Source organism: Trachypithecus francoisi, unplaced genomic scaffold, assembly GCF_009764315.1.
Source record: "Trachypithecus francoisi isolate TF-2019V2 unplaced genomic scaffold, Tfra_2.0 Contig00803, whole genome shotgun sequence".
NCBI classification, from domain to species: domain Eukaryota; kingdom Metazoa; phylum Chordata; class Mammalia; order Primates; family Cercopithecidae; genus Trachypithecus; species Trachypithecus francoisi.
Window position 1 is genome coordinate 29,188 of NW_022680911.1, and position 18,824 is coordinate 48,011.

General features: G+C 44.1%; 1 protein-coding gene and 1 long non-coding RNA gene across 2 annotated transcripts in view; both read left to right on the plus strand.

Annotated features, from left to right (window-relative positions):
* LOC117089142 overlaps positions 1-18,824 on the plus strand; it is a gene marked incomplete at its 5' end in the record, with an annotated part of 48,609 nt that overhangs the window by 20,862 nt on the left and 8,923 nt on the right. Inside the window, 2 exons of the mRNA XM_033220008.1 lie at positions 17,570-17,621; positions 17,899-18,005. Of these exons, the coding sequence (XP_033075899.1) occupies positions 17,570-17,621; positions 17,899-18,005 (159 nt within the window). The remainder of the gene's footprint in view (positions 1-17,569; positions 17,622-17,898; positions 18,006-18,824) is intronic.
* LOC117089147 lies at positions 14,302-16,365 on the plus strand. The gene is made up of 2 exons (XR_004439479.1): positions 14,302-14,346; positions 16,285-16,365. It is a non-coding gene; the product is annotated as an uncharacterized LOC117089147 (long non-coding RNA).

The following is an 18,824-nucleotide window of genomic DNA, read 5'->3' on the forward strand; positions in this document are numbered from 1 at the left end:
CCTGGGCAACAGAGAGACTGTCTCAAAAAAAATAATACAAAACCAACTCTTTATGGTAGACAGTTTATCCCCCAGAAAGCTTTTTAAGACTGAAAACGTTTCTATAGATTTCAGATTTCCTTCTGATAGCTAAGGTTTGTTTCTGTATAACAGCAGAGTAGTGCCCTGTAAGCCAGTTCAGTGCACATTAAATGGCTGTTCTTAGAATTATGAATCTGAGGCATGTGCAGTGAGGCTCTAGCTCTCTGGAGTCAGTTGGTCAAGTGGGATTCCTGAGGACTGAGCAAACACAGCAGGATTTTGTCCTAAGTTTTCTTAGGGATCTTACCCAAAAACACCATTACTTGAATTTCCCATCTTCCTTTTAGAGGGAGACTTCTTTGCTATGTGTACTCCCACCTCTATATGTCACATCATTTTCTCAGAGGAAGTACAGCATAAAATAATAACCAGCATTTGTAGAGCACTTCTTGTGGGCCTTCTTGGGCAAATAGACATTCTCATGGAATGCTCTAAAATTGTTAAGTTCTTGCACTTGCTCTCAAGTCATTTATAATCTAATTGCTGGTCTTCCTGGTATGAACAAAGATGTTTGCTTGTTAATAAATTCCTACCACATACCCAGACTTGTGGTTTATTTCTATCTAACTAGGGAAAGCACTAAAGAGTTTTCTAATAAGGAAGAATGATCTGAGTGTCTACCTGCTTTGGAAAAGATGTCTGCTGTGGATAGGAAATGATTTTGTATCCAAAAGTCCTAGTACTAATTTGGAGTGTTGTAAAGGTCAGGGCAGCAAATGCTAGAGAATGGGATTAATGAAAGGTGATAATGTTCTCCATGTCTTTGAATAATTAATTTTTACTCCATTGTGACTAGCTTGCAATAAAGTAGGTTAAGTGCTGTACTTTAAGGAAGTCCATGTACAAGCCAGTGCCTTACAATGGTCAAATGGTTGCTCACTAACTGATGGAAATAAATGACTGTTGTTTCCACAAAATTGCTTTACAGATTCTAAATACTATCTCTGGGACACTGGATTGTGTGCCCTTTAAGATAAATTCCATAATCAAGAGCCTGGTCCTGAATAGATTGGAGCCCCAAAATCTCACTGAAGCAAACTGATAGTAGGCCAGGAAAGAGTCGGAGACAAACACTCCTGGAATAGGAATCCACTGCTCACCTTTATTTTAAACTGATATGTAGAAATTAATATTATTACAAAATGCACACATCTTAAGTGTTAAGTTTGATGTTTTGACAATTGTATACATCTGTGTAATAATTACCAAAAGAAGACATAAAACATTACAATTAACCCAGAAAGTTCTCAAATACCTTTAAATCACCCCTGAGCGCCTCCCCACTCCAGCGATCACTTCCTGATTTTTATCACTAAAGATTTGTTTTACCTGCTTTTGGATTACATATAAGTGGAATCATAGAATAATGTACTCCTTTGCATCTGGGTTCTTTCACTGATAATGCTTGAAAGACATCCATATTGTATATATCAGGACATTGTTCTCTATTGCTGAGTAGTATTTCATTCTATAAATATACCACAATTTGTTTATTCATTCTCCTAGTGAAGGACTTTTAGGTTGTTTCCAGTCTGGGGCAATTATGAATAAGGATGCTATCGATATTCTTAACACAGCCTTTTGTTTTTGTTTTTTGTGGATATACGTTTTCATTTCTCTTGGATAAATAAGAGTAGAAAATTACTGGTTCATATGGTAAGTGCATGTTTATAAGAAACTGCCCTCTTGTTCTCCAAAGTGGTTTTACCATTTTGTACTCCCATCAGTCATGTATGAGAGTTACAGTTGCTTCACATGTCTGTCAACATTTACATTGTCAGGTTTTTTAATATTAGCCATTTCAGCATATATTAAATAACTGATTTTAATTTACATTACATTTCCCAGATGATTAGTGATGTTGAGCACTTTTTCATATGCTTATTTTTCATTTGTATATCTTTCATGAAGTGTCTTTCATGTCTTTTCTCATTTTAAAGTTGGGTGTCTTTTTATTGTAGGTATTATTTGTATTTTGGATATAAATCCTTTGATGGATAGATATGCTATGATTTTTTTTTAAAGACTCTGTATTCACTTATTGGGATCTTTTGATGAACAAATTTGTTTGATAAAATCCACTTTATCCGTTTTTTTTATTTTATGGTTTTATGACCTCAGAGTCACAAAGAACATATTTTCTTCTAGAAGTTTTATGGTTTGAAATTGTATGTTTAGGTCTGTGATCCATCTCAAATTAATTTTTGTGAACAGAATGAGGTTTGATTTTTTTCCAACATGGATATACAGTTGTTCCAGCAACATTTACTTAAAAAGACTTTTCTCTACCCATGAAATTGACTTGGTACCTTGGTTAAAAATTGATCACATGTGCGTGTGTATTTCTACATTTTCTGTTCTGGTCCATTAATCTATTTGTGTATCCTTACATCAGTACCACACTTTGGATTATTGAAGCCTTCTAGTAAGTCTTTAAATTAGTAAATCCTTCCGTTTTTTATTTTTCAAGACTGCTTTGGTTATTCTTGATTCTTTGGATTGTCATAAAAGTTTTAGAATTAGCTCATCTTGTTTTTCAAACTTAGCTGTGCTGGGTGAGCTGTGTTCATGCCACTGCATTCCAGCTTGGGTGACAGCAAGACCCTGTCTTAAAAAATAAATAAATAGGTCAGGCGGGGTGGCTCAAGCCTGTAATCCCAGCACTTTGGGAGGCCAAGAGGGGTGGATCATGAGGTCAGGAGATCGAGACCATCCTGGCTAACACAGTGAAACCCCGTCTCTACTAAAAAATAAAAAAAATAGCCGAGCGAGGTGGCAGGCGCCTGTAGTCCCAGCTACTCAAGAGGCTGAGGCAGGAGAATGGCGTGAACTCGGGAGGCGGAGCTTGCAGTGAGCTGAGATCCGGCCACAGCACTCCAGCCTGGGCAACAGATCAAGACTCCGTCTCAAAAAAAATAAATAAATAAATAAATAAATAAATAACTGCTAGAATCTTGATATGGGGTTTTGTTGAGTCTATAGGTCAATTTAGAATGAACATTTTAATAGTATTGAGTCAGCTAATCCATGAACATATTAGGTCTTGTCATTTATTTAGGTATTAAATTTTTTGCTCAGCAATGTTTTGTAGCTTCCCTTGCATAAGACTTGCATATCTTACATTAGACGTTTTCTTAAGCATTTGGTTTTTAAAATATTTTTAATTTTTTTTTCTTTTTTGAGATGGAGTTTTGCTCTTGTTGGCCACCACACCTGGCTAATTTGCATTTTTAGGTTGTTTGTTGCTAGTATCTAGAAATACAATTGATTTTTTGTTTGTTTGTTTAGAGATGGGTCTCACTATGTTGCCCAGGTTGGTCTCAAACTCCTGAGCTCAAGGGATTCTCATGCCTCAGTCACCCAAGTAGCTGGGACTTTAGGCATGTGCCAGTGCACCTGGCTGATTTTTGTAGGTTGATCTTGAATCGTGCCACCTTGCTAAATTCATTTATACTAGAAATAGTTCTTGTAGATTCCATACAGTTTTACATTAAATATATACACAACAGTGTAGTTTGCAAATAATGCCTTTCTGCACTGGCTACAATATCTAGTGCAATGTTTAACGTGTGGTGAGAGCAGACACCTTGCCTTGTTCTCTCAATCTTAGGGATAAAGATTTTAACATTTCATCACTAAGTATAATGTTAACTGTAAGTTTTTCACAGAACAGCCCAAAGAAGTTCTTTTCTATTTCTAATTTGTTGAGAATTTTTATTAGGAAGGGTTGTTAAATTGTGTGAGATGCGTTTTTAGCTTCTAATAAGATTATTATGTATTTCTCTTTTTTATTTTGTTAAGATGGTATGCTGTAGGGGTTGGCAAACAGTGGCCCATGGGCCAGATCCAGCCCATGGACAGTTTTGTTTTTGTTTTAGAGACAGTCTTACTCTGTTGCTCAGGCTGCCAGGCTAGAGCGCAATGACACGATCATAGCTCACTGCAGCCTTAAGCTCCTGGACTCAAGCAATCCTCCTGCCTCAGCCTCCTGAGTAACTAGGACTACAGGTGCATATCACCACACCAGGCAAATTTAAGAAATTTTTTGTAGGTCTTGCCTTGTTGCCCATGATGGCCTCAAACTCCTGGCCTCAAGCACTCCTCCTGCCTTGACCTCTCAAAGTGCTGAGATTAGAGGTGTGAGCCACCACACTTGGCTCCCATGGACTGTTTTTGTTTTTGTTTTGAGACAGGGTCTCTGTCACCCAGGCTGGAGTGTGGTGGCATGAATGTGGCTCACTGCAGCCTCAACTTTCTTGGCTCCAGCGGTCATCCTGCCTCAGCCTCCTGAGTAGCTGGGACCACAGGTGTGCGCCACCACACCTGGCTAATTTTTCTTTTTCTTTTTTGTAGACATGGAGTCTTGATATGTTGCCCAGATTGATCTGGAACTCCTAGGCTCAAGTGATCCTCCTACCTTGCCCTCCCAAAGTGTTGGCATTACAGGCATGAGACACAGTGCCCAGCCTATTGCAGCGTTTTTTGTTTTTTCTGTTTTTTTGTGTTTGTTTTTGTTTTTTTTTTCTGTTTTTTTGTGTTTGTTTTTGTTTTTTGAGACTGAGTCTTGCTCTGTCGCCCAGGCTAGGGTGCAGTGGTGCGATCTGCAACCTCCGCCTCCCAGGTTTAAGCGATTCTCTTGCCTCAGCCTCCCAAGTAGGTGGGATTATAGGCACATGTCACCAAGCCCAGCTAACTTATATATTTAGTAGAAACGGGGTTTCACCATATTGGCCAGGCTGGTCTTGAACTCCTGACCTCAGGTGATCTGCCCACCTTGGCCTCCCAAAGTGCTGGGATTACAGGTGTGAGCCATTGTGCCTGGCCCTATTGCAGTCTTTAATAGAGATAAGTTCTCTCAGCTTTTGTCTATTAGAGAATGTCCTTCCTTTTATTTTTAAGGGGTATTTTAGTTGGATATAGGATTCTATGTTGACCTTTTATTTCTTCTTTCAGTACTTTAAAGAAGTTATTTTATTGTACTCAGGCCTCATTTGTTTCTGGTGAGAAGTCATTCATCATTTTAATTTTTATTTCCCTTTCCATAATGTGTGGTTGTTCTCAATGGCTGCATCTGTGCATTATATTTACTTTTCAGCAGATTGACTAGGATATATCTAGGGATGTTTTTCTTTGTCTAGAGCTTACTGAACTTCTTGGATCTGTGTTGATGTCTTTCATTAATATTGATTCTTTCTTGGCCATTATCTGTTTACATTTTTCTCTTGTCTCATACTTTCTTGCTTCTCCTCTTTGGAGATTCTATTTACATGTATATTAGATGATTTGATATAAACCTACAGATCTCAGGTGATTTTTCCCCTGCCCTGTTTTCTTTTTGTTTTCAGTTTGGATACTTTCCATTTAACCATCTTTAAGTTTTTTGATGCTTTCCAATGTTAACCTGTTAAACTTGTCTATTGAATTCTCCATTTAAAATTTTTTTGTTTTTAGTTATTTATGAATACATAGTTGCACTGAATTATTTTTAATTTTTTTCTAATATTTTTATTTCTAGCATTTCATTATATTTGTATAGTTACCATTTTCTGCTGAAATTTCCTATTTCTTCATTCATGTTTTCCACATTTTCCACTCTACTTTTTAGTATCTTAATCAGTTATTTTATTGTTTTTTTTCCTTGTATCAGTTATTTTAAAGATCCAAACTGATAATTCAACATCTAGTTCTGCTTCTGTTGAGCCCTTCCCCTCCCTTACCATGAATCTTATTTTCTTGCTTTTGTATGACTTGTATATTTGATTGGATGATGGACGTTTTATGTTGAAAAAAAAAAGAGAGAAATTGAAGCAAATATTTACTTCCAAAACAGGGCATGTCCTTTGTATTTTTTTTCAGGCCACTTGAATGGTGGCTCAATGTGATGTATATGAATTCTAGATTGGGGCTTCATTGCAGTTTTAGTTTAGTTTGATTCAGTTTACCTCTAGCTTCAAATATTTTGAATGAAGGTAGAATCAGAACTCTCATATCACCAGGGTCTGAGTTTTGGGCATTGGCAAGATTCCAGAGATCTTATTTTGCTTCATAGCTAAGCCACCAGCTTTTATCAACGTGGGAGATCTTTCCCTGCTTTACAAGCTTGCTGCCAGGATTTTTTTTATCAGTGAGCTGGGGACAGGAGGATATTTTTCTCAGCTCTCGTGCGTGCCCTGCCCTTTTGTAGAGGAATGTCCACAATGCCTAGGGGATGGGTTTCTTAGCATTTCTGACCCCTCTTAGCCTCCAAGCGTGCCTCTGTTGGATTTCACAACAATCCTGCCTCCCCTTTCATCTTTAAAGGGTATTTTGCCCTTGGGAGAAGTCAAGCTCTCTCAGCTTTCCTTCTATTATCCACAACTTTAGTGTACTACACCGTCCTGTACCTGGTTATCATCTAAGGGGTAAGATTGGTGGGAAGCCTTCCTCTGTGGATTTGAGTCCTCTAGGTTCTAATGTCAAACCAGCCTCCAAGGGGTTGTGAAAATTTTGTTAAATTTCAACAGGTTTCTCTTTTGTACCCCTGTAGTATTCCTCTTCCTACCATAGTTCAACTAGGAATAACAACAGCTAGGGGGTCTCTTCTCTCCTGTGAAGGAGTTGGCACTTTCTGGAGTTTGGATCATTTAGGTTTCTTTGGTTTTTATTTTTGTTTTAAGACAGGGTCTCACTCTTACCCAGCTTGGAGTACAGCCTGTAGTGATCTCAGCTCACTACAATCTCTGCCTGCCTGGCTCAACTGATCCTCCCACCTCAGCCTCCTGAGCAGCTGGGATTACAGGCGTGTACCACCACACTCGGCTAATTTTTGTATTTTTTGTCGAGACAGGGTTTTGCCATGTTGCCCAGGCTGATGGCCAACTTCTGAGCTCAAGCGATCTGCCTGCCTCGGTGCCCCAAAGTCCTGGGGTTACAGGCATAAACCACTGCACCCAACCCAGATTTCTTTGTGTCCTTAGCTTTTCTGATGAGTTAAACATATTTTTTATTTTCTAGCTAATCTGGCCTTTTGTTGTTGTTTGCTAGAATGGGAGGTATATTCCCTTGTGACTTTCTTCATATCAGTAGTGAATTTCAGAAATAGTTAATTTTTTTAACAAAAAAATTTTTTAGGTCGGGCGCAGTGTCTCACGCCTGTAATCCCAGCACTTTGGAAGGCCGAGGCAGGTGGATCACCTGAGATCAGGAGTTTGAGATCAGCCTGGCCAACATAGTGAAACCCCAACTCTACTAAAAATACTAAAATTAGCTGGGTGTGGTGGTGGGTGCCTGTAATCCCAGCTACTTGGGAGGCTGAGTCAGGAGAATCGCTTGAACCTCGGAAGCGGAGGTTGCAGTGAGCCAAGATTGTGCCACTGCACTCCAACCTGGGTGACAGAGCAAGACTCCCTCTCAAAAAAAAAAAAAAATTTTTTTTTTGAAACAGGTCTCACTCCACCCTGGCTGGAATGCCATGACATGATCATAACTCACTGCTGGCTTGACCTTCTGGGCTCAAGTGATCCTCCTGCCTCAGCCTCTTGAGTAGCTGGGACCACAGTCATGTGCCACCATGCCTGGCTAATTTTTTTTTTCGGTAGGGTTGGGGTCTCGCTATGTTGCCTGTGATCCTCCTGCCTTGGTTTTCCAAAGTGCTGGGATTAAAGGCATGAGCCACCACGCCCGGTTAGGAATGGGAGTTTAAACAATGGTTTTATTTGCATATTTCATTAGCTAGTATTTTTTTCCTTTTTTGAGACAGAGTCTGGCCCTGTTGCCCAGGCTGGAGTGCAATGGCACAATCTAGGCTCATTGTAACCTCTGCCTCTTGGCTTCAAGTGATTCTCGTGCCTCAGCCACCCGAGTAGCTGGGATTACAGGCACCCGCCACCACACCCAGCTAATTTTTGTATTTTTAGTAGAGACAGGGTTTCACCATGTTGGCCAGGCTGGTCTCAAACTCCTGACCTCAGTTGATCCAGCCGCCTCAGCCTCCCAAAGTGCTGGGATTACAGGTGTGAGCCATCATGCCTGGCCTCATTAACTGTTTTTAAAATTAAAAGTACCTATAAATTTTGTAGAATCATAAAAGCAACACCTTCCCATCTTAACTCCCCTAGTGCCTCTACTCCCTCCACAGAGACAAATATCTTAGCAGTTTGTTGTGTTTTCTTTTCCAAATTGTATTTCTAAAATGTGTCAATATCTTTTCCCTTTTTTTTTATTTTTTGTAGAGACGGTGGCGGGGAGTCTCACTGTGTTGCCTAGACTGGTCTCAAACTCCTGGCCTCCTACCTTGGCTTCCCACAGTTCTGGCATGAGCTACTACACCTGGCCTCCCCCTTATTATTTTTAAAAACCTGAATGGAAGCATACTATATTTTCTACACTCCTTTCATGTAACTTATTTTAACAACCTGAGGACTTTTAGAGGCTGCATAGTATGTCTTAGTGTAAGATGTATCTTAGTTTATTTAAACAGTGATGGACATGTCCATGTTTCCAGTATTTTTTCTCACAAACAATGCAGTATTATGCCTTTGCCCACATTCACCATTGATTGCTATTGAGTATATCTGTAGTATCAAGAATGGGCATACTGAAAATGCTTCATGAAGTCCACTGAAGCTTCATATTATTCTGAAGTGATATTTCCCAAAGTGTTGGCTGGACTCTCAAGAGTTTGTGGTATAGGGTCCGGGAGGACTGGACACTTCCAAAGAGGCATAAGGTGCTACAGACTTGCCCAGCAGGTGGCATCAGAACAAAGCTGGCTATGGACCTTGTTAGTACAAATGATAGAACATTAAAAATGTAAAATCTCAACTGTAGCTCATTTATGCATATATTGGGGATGCTGAAAGGTTACCGATGTCTGATTCCTCTTCTGTGTCCTCAGCCCCCACCATAAAAATAGATAAATGCCCTTTTTTTTTTTTTGTATGCCCAGCACAGCTATATGATTTGAACAGTCTTGATAAGCAGGGTCACATTTGAGGAGATTTGCTAAGGGAAATAAAGATCCATCTGTGACACAAGAAACATGTTTTATGTGATTTCTGGGATTTTCCTGTGAAGATACTTTTTGTTTGTTTGTTTGTTTTACAGTGGATCTCACTCTGTCACACAGGCTGGAGTTCAGGAGTGCAATCATAGCTCACTGTGACCTTGAACTCCTGGGCTCAGGAGATCCTCTCTCCTCAGTCTCCCAAGTAGCTAGGACTACAGGCGCATGCCACCATGCCTGGCTCATTTTAAAATTTTTTGTAGAGACGAGTCTCACTATGTTGCCGAGGCTGGTATTGAACTCCTGGGCTCAAGCAATCCTCCTGCCTCAGCCTCCCAAAGTGTTGGGATTACAGGTGTGAACCGCAGTATCCAACCTATTATGTTTTTTAAAAAGAGATTTTTCTAATTATGTATATAATTAAAGCACCTTAAGTTTAGTGATTGCAATTTGAGAAACCAATGTCCTTTCTTATTAAAAAGGCCCTTGTACAGAACGTGCTCTATCTTCCTCACAAGATCTGGGGTCAAAGGAGAGATTTTGAAGCATTATAGCAATGGCTTCTAGTTATTGAATAAAGAATGTCATTTGCTCCTCACAGGACCCCTTTCAGGGGGATTTTATATATTGGGAAACAGCCTCATGAGCTTTCTACAAACATCTTTGTCCTTAAGTCTTCCCATTTCAGCAATTGGCTGTACCACTCATCCAGCAGCTTTCAAAGTTAGAAACCTGGCAATCTTCCTTTAACATCCATTTCCCTTTCCCTCATTCCCCCATATCCAATTCTGTGTATTGGAGGTTTTCCCACCTCTAAACTTGAGAATCCATTTACCTTTTCTTCATCTCCTTTGCCATCATACTAGTCCAAGTGAAGCGTTTCATCGTCTCATTTGCAGTATCCTTTAGTTTACATTAGATTATCAATTTTTGTCCCCCTCCCAATTCAGTCTCTACTCATGAGCTAACATGAGTTTATTAAGTGTTCATTCTGACCATGCCATTCCTTGCTCAAAATTCTCTAGTGCCTTCCCAATGCCCTTACAATAAAATTCCTCATATGGCCTTTGTGGATCTGCACTCTACCTCTTCTCCTATTGCAACCAACCCTGTTACCTTTTTCTCTTTTCACACTGGTCTTCATTCTGTGCTGCAAACTGGCTGAGTTTCTTCCATCCTCAGGGCCTTTTGCACAAGTTCTTCCTTTGCCTTAGAATTCTTTCCTGGCCTGCACACCTCTTCTCACCTTTCCCTAAGCTAATGCCTTACCCTTTAGGTCTCATTTTAAACATCTCTTACCCAGGAAAAATTTCCCTGTCCAAACAAGTCTAGATTGGTCCCCCTTTGTTTGTTCTAACTGTTCTATATTTCTCCTTCTTAGCATTTATCACAATTCTTGATATGTTGTCCTTTTCATTTTCTCAGTCTCTATTATTGGAGTAGGTAATACATCCATATAGTACAAAATTCAGAGTGTATTAAAGGTATAGAGTAAAAAGTCTTCTCTTCCCTGTCTGCCTGCTACCCAGTTCTCCTCTTTAGAACCACTTTTAGCATTTTGAATATCCTTCCAGAAATATTTTCTAAGTATACAAGCAATTATGTATATAATATTCCTCTTTATTTTTGCCTTTTATTAATACAGATACTATATGCGTTTTCTGCACTTTATCTGTTAATAATGTATCTTGGCCATTATTCTATATTAATATGTAAATAGTTGCCTCTTTCTTTTTCATGCGCCATATAGTATGGACTTTAACCTCTCTCTAGGTTGGTTTTAGGCATTGGTTATTACAAATAATGCTGCATTGAATACCTTTGTATGTAAAGTCATTTCCCATGTCTATGCCTATAGAATAAATTACTAGAATTGAAATAATTAGGTTAAAGATTTTGTGCATTTTTAATTTTGATAGTTACTGCCAAACTGCTCTCAATGAAAGTTTTACCAATTCCCACTAGTGAATGCATTTGTCCTCACAATTATGTCAGTGAAATTTTTGTTCTTTGCCAATGCAAGAAATGGAAAGTATCTCTTGGAAACTAATTTGCATGTTTTTTTTCCTTGCACAGTTATATTTTCATATGTTAAAGAGCCATTTGTATTTCTTGGTGAACTGTTCATAAACTTTGCTTATTTATTATCTAATGTCTGACTATTTTGCTACACTCTAAATTCCCAATTCATACTGAAGTCTCGCCCTTGAAGTTTAGACGTACAATCTGCCTCTTCAGTGGTTTCCACACCAAAAAATCCAGTCTCCTGAATTTTATATGGGCCTAAGAGTCTTACTGAAAATTGGAAGTCTTAAGGTGTAGTCCATTTTATGCAGTGTGAGGTCTTTCATGTTCTGAAATGTACCACTCTTGACTGACTTTTTCTTCTTCACCCTGTCCAGCACTGTGCCCTTATGAGCCAGAGAAATGTTCCCCTTTCTCCCAGGAAACGTTCTGACCTTACCCTGGTCCCTCAAGGACTCTCCTTCTCCCCCAAATTAACTTTCAAGGAGTTTCTCCAACCCAAAATGGCACCCTTCCTGAAAAGATTTCTAGTGGATACTGTTTTCTCTACCTCACTACAGATGTATTTTGCTGCTTGGCTCCCCTCTCTCCACTTTGCTATGGCAAACATTTTTTTCCAGAAATATATCAAATAAAATGAACATGTGGCCCCGTTTGGTGATTTTTGTTGGATCCCTGGTATTGATGTCTTCTAGTTTAGATAATTCCACTGTGGCAAGCTTTTATTCCTAGCATACAGCTCATGAGGAGAATGTAAGTCACTTGGTGTTATTAATGCTAAAATAGTAAACAAGAATACAAAATTTGCTAGATTAGAAGTGGATTTTTTTTTTCCAGGCCAGGCACAGTGGCTCATGCTTGTAATCCCAGCAGTTTCGGAGGCTGAGGCAGGCAGATTGCTTTGAGCTCACGAGTTCGAGATCGGCCTGGGCAACACAGCGAAACCCCATCTGTACAAGGGTAATTTTACAAAAAAACTAGCCAGGTGTGGTGGCGCACACCTGTGGTCCCAGCTACTGGGGAGGCTGAAGTGGGAGGATGGCTTGAGCCTGTGAGGCAGAGGTTGCCATGAACCCAGTTCATGCCATTGCACTCCAGCCTGGGTGGCAGAGTGAGACCTTGTCTCAAAAAAAAGAAAAAAAGAGAAGGAATGAATTAGCATGAATGAGAAAGGCATGATCTGCAGTCAGTCACCCATGGTCAAAGTTAGCAGATACCACCTCATTCTCAGAGTGAAGCAAAATCAGCCCAATGCTTTTGGCAAACTGTGGTTGCCTCCCTGTCATCATCATCTGGGCTCACTGTGGCTTGCCCTTCTGGCCTTGCCTCTGACCTTGCCATCTCTGGGGAGGCTTCTTTGCAAGCCCAAGCCTGGGCTCCCCCTCTCAGAACCATGTGCATACTTGTCCTGGAACTGGCTTTTTGCCTGAGCCTCCTGGAGGGCAGGGGCCATCTGGCACAAACCTGTATCCCAGCAGTTGCTAAATTAATGAACAAATACCAAGTCTTTCACAATGTAACTTGAGAGTGGAGGTAGTGGTAGTGGCAACTCCATCTGGGGGATGAGAGAAGGTGGAGGCTGAGTTTTGGGGGTGGCTTGCAAAAGAAGAGGAGAGACTATTAGCAGCTAAAGGAGTGGCCAGGGTAAACACCAAGCATTTTCCTGACTGGGGAGCTGTGGGTTTGTTTAAAGGTAGGGCTGAGTAAGGGGTGAAACCAGTGAGCAGGAGAGATGGCTAGTGCTGGACTGGAGTGAAAGGCATCTGTAGAGGCAGGAGACAGGATGGGGAGGGAGAGGAGTTGGCCTAGGACACGACAGGATAGCACTTATTTGAAGACTGGTGGGCAGGAGGAAAGGAAGGGGAGGGATTGAGAAATGACCTGGAGGTCCTCAGTCAGCTGGGAGAAGACCTGGAAGAGGGGGGATCAGCTGCTGTTGGGATGGAGAGGAGGGCCAGGAGAGGCAATGACTCACACGGAGGGAGGGTCGGGGATGGGGACTGGGTGGTGCGGGGGCAGGGATGGGGGCGGGAAAGACATACTCGCAGGAGATCAGAAGGCCCCGTGGCAACTTTGTGTAAGTCCTGGTTCAGTCAAGGAGAGGAATCCGAGGGGAAAGGCTGATTAGACCCATGGCCCACTCTGAGAGGAAGGGGTATTGTGTGGGTGCAGGAGGAAGAGCAGCTGGGAAGGAGGAGTGCCTGGGACTGGATCCAACTGCAAAGGGGGCAGATATGTCCCCAGGATCAGGGTAGGGACCCTCTAGGAAGGGGGTGTTCTGAGAGGGAGGTTGTGGGGAGCACTGTATAGGGGTCCTTGGAGGTGATTTCTGGGAAGGGGAAGTCTGGGGCAGGGCTGTGAGGAGTCAGAAAAGAAACTGCAAAGTCCATTCCTCACCCACCTCCTGAACCCTGGGGTCTGAGACCCTCAGGAAAGAGGGTTCAGTGGCACAGGAGGGTCCAGGGCAGGAGACAGAAAAGTGGCCTCTCAGGTCTTCTTGGAAAGGAACTCTGACCACCAGTGTGAATAGTCTCGCAGAAAGCTAAGCAGACACCCAGCGAAAGCCAGCCCCTCCCACTCTGGGAGAGGGGAGGGGCCAGCGGTTGCATGGGCAGCTTTCCTTGTGATGCCACAGGTCCTCTGGACACGCTGCTGCCTGGCCACACCTCCTTTCCCTTTCATCTTTCTCATCAACCAATGGGCTTGGGAGCATTGAGGCCATGCCCCTATTCTGTGTTCTAGTGCGGTCCTGGTTACTCCTCCTTTGGCTTAGTTGCACAGCTACCTGGTAGGTGACTGGAGGTGTTTAGCAGTTTAGATTGCGCTGATGTGGCCCCAACCCCGCCTCCCTCCCCACTCCACCATGCAGGAAGAAACTTGACAGAGCAAATTGACTGCGCCAAGAAAAAGGTAAAAACCACCAGGTCGTAGCCCCTAACCCACCTGCAGACCTCCTCTGACAGCAGGACTACTGCCAGAGTCTGTGCCACTCCTGAGGCACACTGGGTTGGGCCCCCCTGGTGCCTCTGCACTCCCCCCACCAAAATATTGTTAGCCAGCCCTTTCCCCTCAGCAGCCCAGCCCCTATCCTTGACAGTCACCCCAGGGTAACCTTGGGCAGATAACCCCTGGGGCTCCCTGCTCGAGACTCGGCCCTTACCTCCTGCCCCCGGAAGCCTGACCTCCCTGGGCTCTTTGGGCTTGCATCTCCAAGGACTGAGACAACCACTTCTGGTGGTTGCCACTCACCTGGGGATGTGAGTTTTGGCTGGCCAGGTTCCTGGGGACAGGGGCCCCAAGGGGCAGTAGAGGGCAATTGTTAAGATTGCTGGGTACTGGTAAAGAATTCTGGGTTTGAATCCTGCCGCTCCGTCTGCTAGGGATATGATTTAGTGCAAGTTACTTGAGCTCTTTGGGCCTCTCTTTTCATAGCTGTATAATAAAGATGGTATTGTTTGACTTCCATTTGTGAAGTTTAAATGAAATTTGTTATTGTTCTTTTATGTGAATCCTAGTACATCGCCTGCTGCAAACACACAGGACACCCAGGAAGTGATCATTGCTGTTTGATTTTCCTCATCCCCAGTCTCAAAGGGAAGCCAGACCAATGAGAACAGCCACTTGCCATCAAGTTGTACCTTTAGGAGTCACTGAAAGGGCCCCAGCGTGTGGTGAGGAGAGCCCCAGGCACTAGGAGTAAGAGAAGATCTTACTTGCCACCAGCTTGCTGGGTAACCACAGAAAAATCACTATTTCCTCTGGGTCTCAGTTTTCTCCTCTATAACATGATACTGGATAAGATCCGTGTCTTTCAAACTTGTTTTTCAGCTGGAGTCCCCTTAGTTCAAGTGAACCCTTACTCAGAAGTCTGTTTTTTTTTTAATGGAGGTGGAGGTCTGGAACTCTACCAGATTCATCGCCCATGTCCTGGGTCTGAGGAAAGGGGTCCAGTGAGCGTATTAAGAGCTGCATTGGTCAGGTGACTCCACTCTGTGACTGCATTGGTCAGGTGACTCCACTCTGTGATATATCTATTTGTTCCTGCCCCTGGCAAGGCAGCAGGTGGCCATTTGGAAGAATGGCACAGGCCGTGGTTTTAATCTCCTCTGCTCTTTTTCAGCATTTCGTTTCCCTGAACCCACATCTTCCTCCTATCCTGACTTTCTTGCTTCTTTCTAAGCCACTTCTGTCTTTCTTCCCCTGCCCTTGTTTTTCCCTTGTCACCTCCTGTAGATTCAGGACATTCTGAAGGTGCTGGTGTCCAACCTTAACCATTCCAATGGGGTAGTGCTCCCCCACTGGGCAAGTGGAAGGTGAGGCAGTGCCCGGACCCCTCTCTGGCTTGCTGTCTGCAGCCGTGCATGTTTCTGAGACTTCTCTGGTTTGGGGGATACTTTGCCTCTGACTTATTTTATGTTGCTGCCATTAACCTTCAGCCTGTTTATGTCTGCTTCTTCACCTTCTTGATTGATTGGGTTTTTTCCTTCCCAGCATCTTTTATCATCTTGGAAATGGTGAGTCATACCTTAAAATTTCAAAGTAATTTGGGAATGATGTACAGAGCAGGCATGTGGGATTTGGGTCTTTTGTTTTGTTTTGTTTTTGAGACAGAGTCTTACTCTGTCACCCAGACTGGAGTGCAGTGGTGTGGTGCAATCCTGGCTCAATGCAACCTCTGCCTCCCAGGTTCAAGCGATTCTCTTGTGTTAGCCTCCTGAGTAGCTGGGATTACAGGCACCTGCCACCACGCCCAACTAATCTTTGTATTTTTAGTAGAGACGCAGTTTCACCATGTTGGACAGACTGGTCTTGAACTCCTGATCTCAAGTGATCCACCCACCTCAGCCTCCCAAAGTGCTGGGATTACATGCGTGAGCCACCGTGCATGGTCTCTTGCTGTTTTTATACTTTCTCTATATCCATATAGAGATGTTTCCCATGTAAGTTTTTGTTTCTTTGAATTTCTCATTTTTATTACCCCTGCATCATCTGCTACCCTGAAGGATCTGGAGGTAAGAGGCCCTGGGCCAGGGTGCAGTGACCCTGCAGGCCAGCCCTCCAACCTCCTCTCACAGCAGGAGCTGGGTGCCCCTCTGCCAGCTGAGACAGTCCACACACACCCCAGCCCTAATGATTGTTCTCTCTACCTCTCCCCGCAGTCCTCCTCCAACTCCTCCTCTCTGCGTGCGCCTCAGAGCCGGTACCAAGAACTGGAAGTAGCCCTGGACTCAAGCTCCGCAACAATCAATCAACTCAATGAAAACGTAGAATCATTGGTAAGAGTCCAGTGGGGTCTCCTGATTCCACGCTGCCAATCTTGGGCCTTAGTTTCCCCTTGGGGCTCTGAAGAAAGGGGCTGAGGGACCCTGGTGCCAAGGGCAAATGGGGAGCTGGGGCACCCAGGCCTCACGTGGGGGGACCCCAGAGCAAGGAGCATGCAACATGGCTCTTCTGTCACTCCCCTCTTTGCTGACTCTCTCTTCTTCAGACATCCCTGCTCCAGTCCTTGCCACACACACCCTGGGGTTGTCACCTCTTAGGGAAGCACTAGTCTGACTGGTTGTCAGGGGCCCTGTATTTCTGCCCTGACTCAGTCTCTAATTTGCCCTTGAGTCTGGTCAAGCCACCTCTCCTCCTTGGGCTCATGTTTCCAAAGGAGATAGAGAGTGTCAAAGGTCTCTGTTTGCTCTGAGAGTCTGAGATTTGGGACCCTAGAATGGAAACCTCAGGGCCAAGGGCTCCTGTCTGTCCTTTTCTGTCCTGTATCTCTGCTGTGAAGACCCGTACCTGGCCTGTATGTGCTCAGTAAATGTTTGTTGAATGAACGCACCTTTCTAAATCACAAGCTGGCAGAAGGGTGGGCCTTTCTCAGACTCCGTCTCTAGAGGTTTATGTTACTGTCCTTTCGAGAGAATCCAGATTCAGATTTTGAGTTCTGTGGCTATTGGTGAAAACCAACAAAGACCCAAATCTTCTGTCTTTGGGAGCTTGAGGAGAGTTGACCAGTTCGTGTTGCCATTGGGTCTGAGAACTTTGCCTTTAAAATCCATTCCTGGTCCCTGCCTACAACTTCCTGGTCTGGGGAATAGAGTTGAGGGGGCCCCCCCTCAGTCACCTGAATTTGACTCTCCCCACAGAAACAACAGAAGAAACAAGTGGAACATCAGCTGGAAGAAGTAACATGTTTGTTTGTTTTTTTTCTTTTTCTCACGATATAAATGCTGGGTTTGGGGGGAATCTCATGACTGCTGCGTTTGGGGGGCACTCAAATGTAGAGGTGCCAGTCTCATGTCGCCCACTCCCAGCCTGGGGAAGAAGGCTCACCCCTCAGATTCTACCCCATCCTTCCAGGTTATCCCCTGGTAACCTGGTCCCATGGGTGGGCCTGTCCTGGGGCATTGGTGGCATGCTGGGGGCATGTCTCTTGCTGTGCCATCTCTGCCTTCCCCGGGTAAGAGCTCTGTCTTCCTCTTCCTACAGGAAAAGAAAGCAAACTATGGAAATACACAAAGCACAAACGGAGCAGTTAGAGGTGAGCGGAGGGTGTGGAGTTTTCTCCTGTCCTCCCAAGAATGTTTCTTTCCTTCTCTTTCAGCGCTTGCTTGGCTTTTCTCCCAAAGGTTCAGTTCCAGACAATCAACATCCTCATGTTGGAAAAGGCAGACTTGAAGACCACAGTTTACCATACTAAACGTGCCGCCACTCCCTTTGAGGGTGGGAATCTGGCACCCTGTTATCCTTCAACCTAGCACTTTGACAGGTCTTTAGGGGGAGTCCTTTGGGCCCTATCTCAACCTCTTTCATTACAGGAGAATCCAAGGATCTGGTCAGCCACCTGCAATATTCCTTGCAGCGTATTGGAGAGTTGGAGCAGGCTCCCTCTGCTGTCTCCATGCAGCAGCAGGAAGAGGACAGGGTGAGTCCAATGAGCTACCCCGTCCCCTGGCAGCCTGGCTTCCCAGATGCAGGAGTGAGCCTAAAGGTCCCTTCTGCAGGATGCAGTGTCCTGCCCAGAAGGCAGCATGCTCATTTCTCACTGCTTTTGTGTATGGTTGTTAGAGGCAGCCTGGGGCTGAGTCAGCTGCTGTGGGTGAGTTGGGGGCACTGTGGGGAGAGACCACTGGACGCAGAGCTCGGAGGCCACACAGCAGCTTGAGGACTGGATGGTGAAGATAAGAAGTTTCGATCTGGGGAGCCCAGGCCATTCCACACAGTGCCCCTTAAAAGGGCAAGGGGTAGGCTCAATATACAACTCGGTCAGTAAAGATCAAGTCATTTCCAAGCCCATGGTCTGGTTTTTAAAAGAACTGTTCCACACAGTCCTGGAACAGGAGAGGCTGTGGGAGTGGGAGGAGAGGCTGCGGGAGCAGGAGAGGCTGCTGGAGCAAGAGAGGCTTTGGGAGCAGGAGGAGAGACTGCTGGAGCAGGAGGGGCTGCGGGAACAGGGAGAGAGGCTGAGAAAGCAGGAAGTAGAGGCTGCTGGAGCAGGAGGAGAGGCTGAGGGAACAGGAGGAGAGGCTGTGGGAGCAGGAGAAGAGGCTGTGGGAGCAGGAGAAGAAGCTGAGGGAATAGGAGGAGAGGCTGAGGGAGCAGGAGGAGAGGCTGAGGGAGCAGGAGAAGAGGCTGTGGGAGCAGGAGGAGAGGCTGAGGGAGAAGGAGAAGAGGCTGTGGGAGCAGGAGGAGAGGCTGGGGGAGCAGAAGAGGCTGTGGGAGCAGGAGGAGAGGCTGAGGGAAC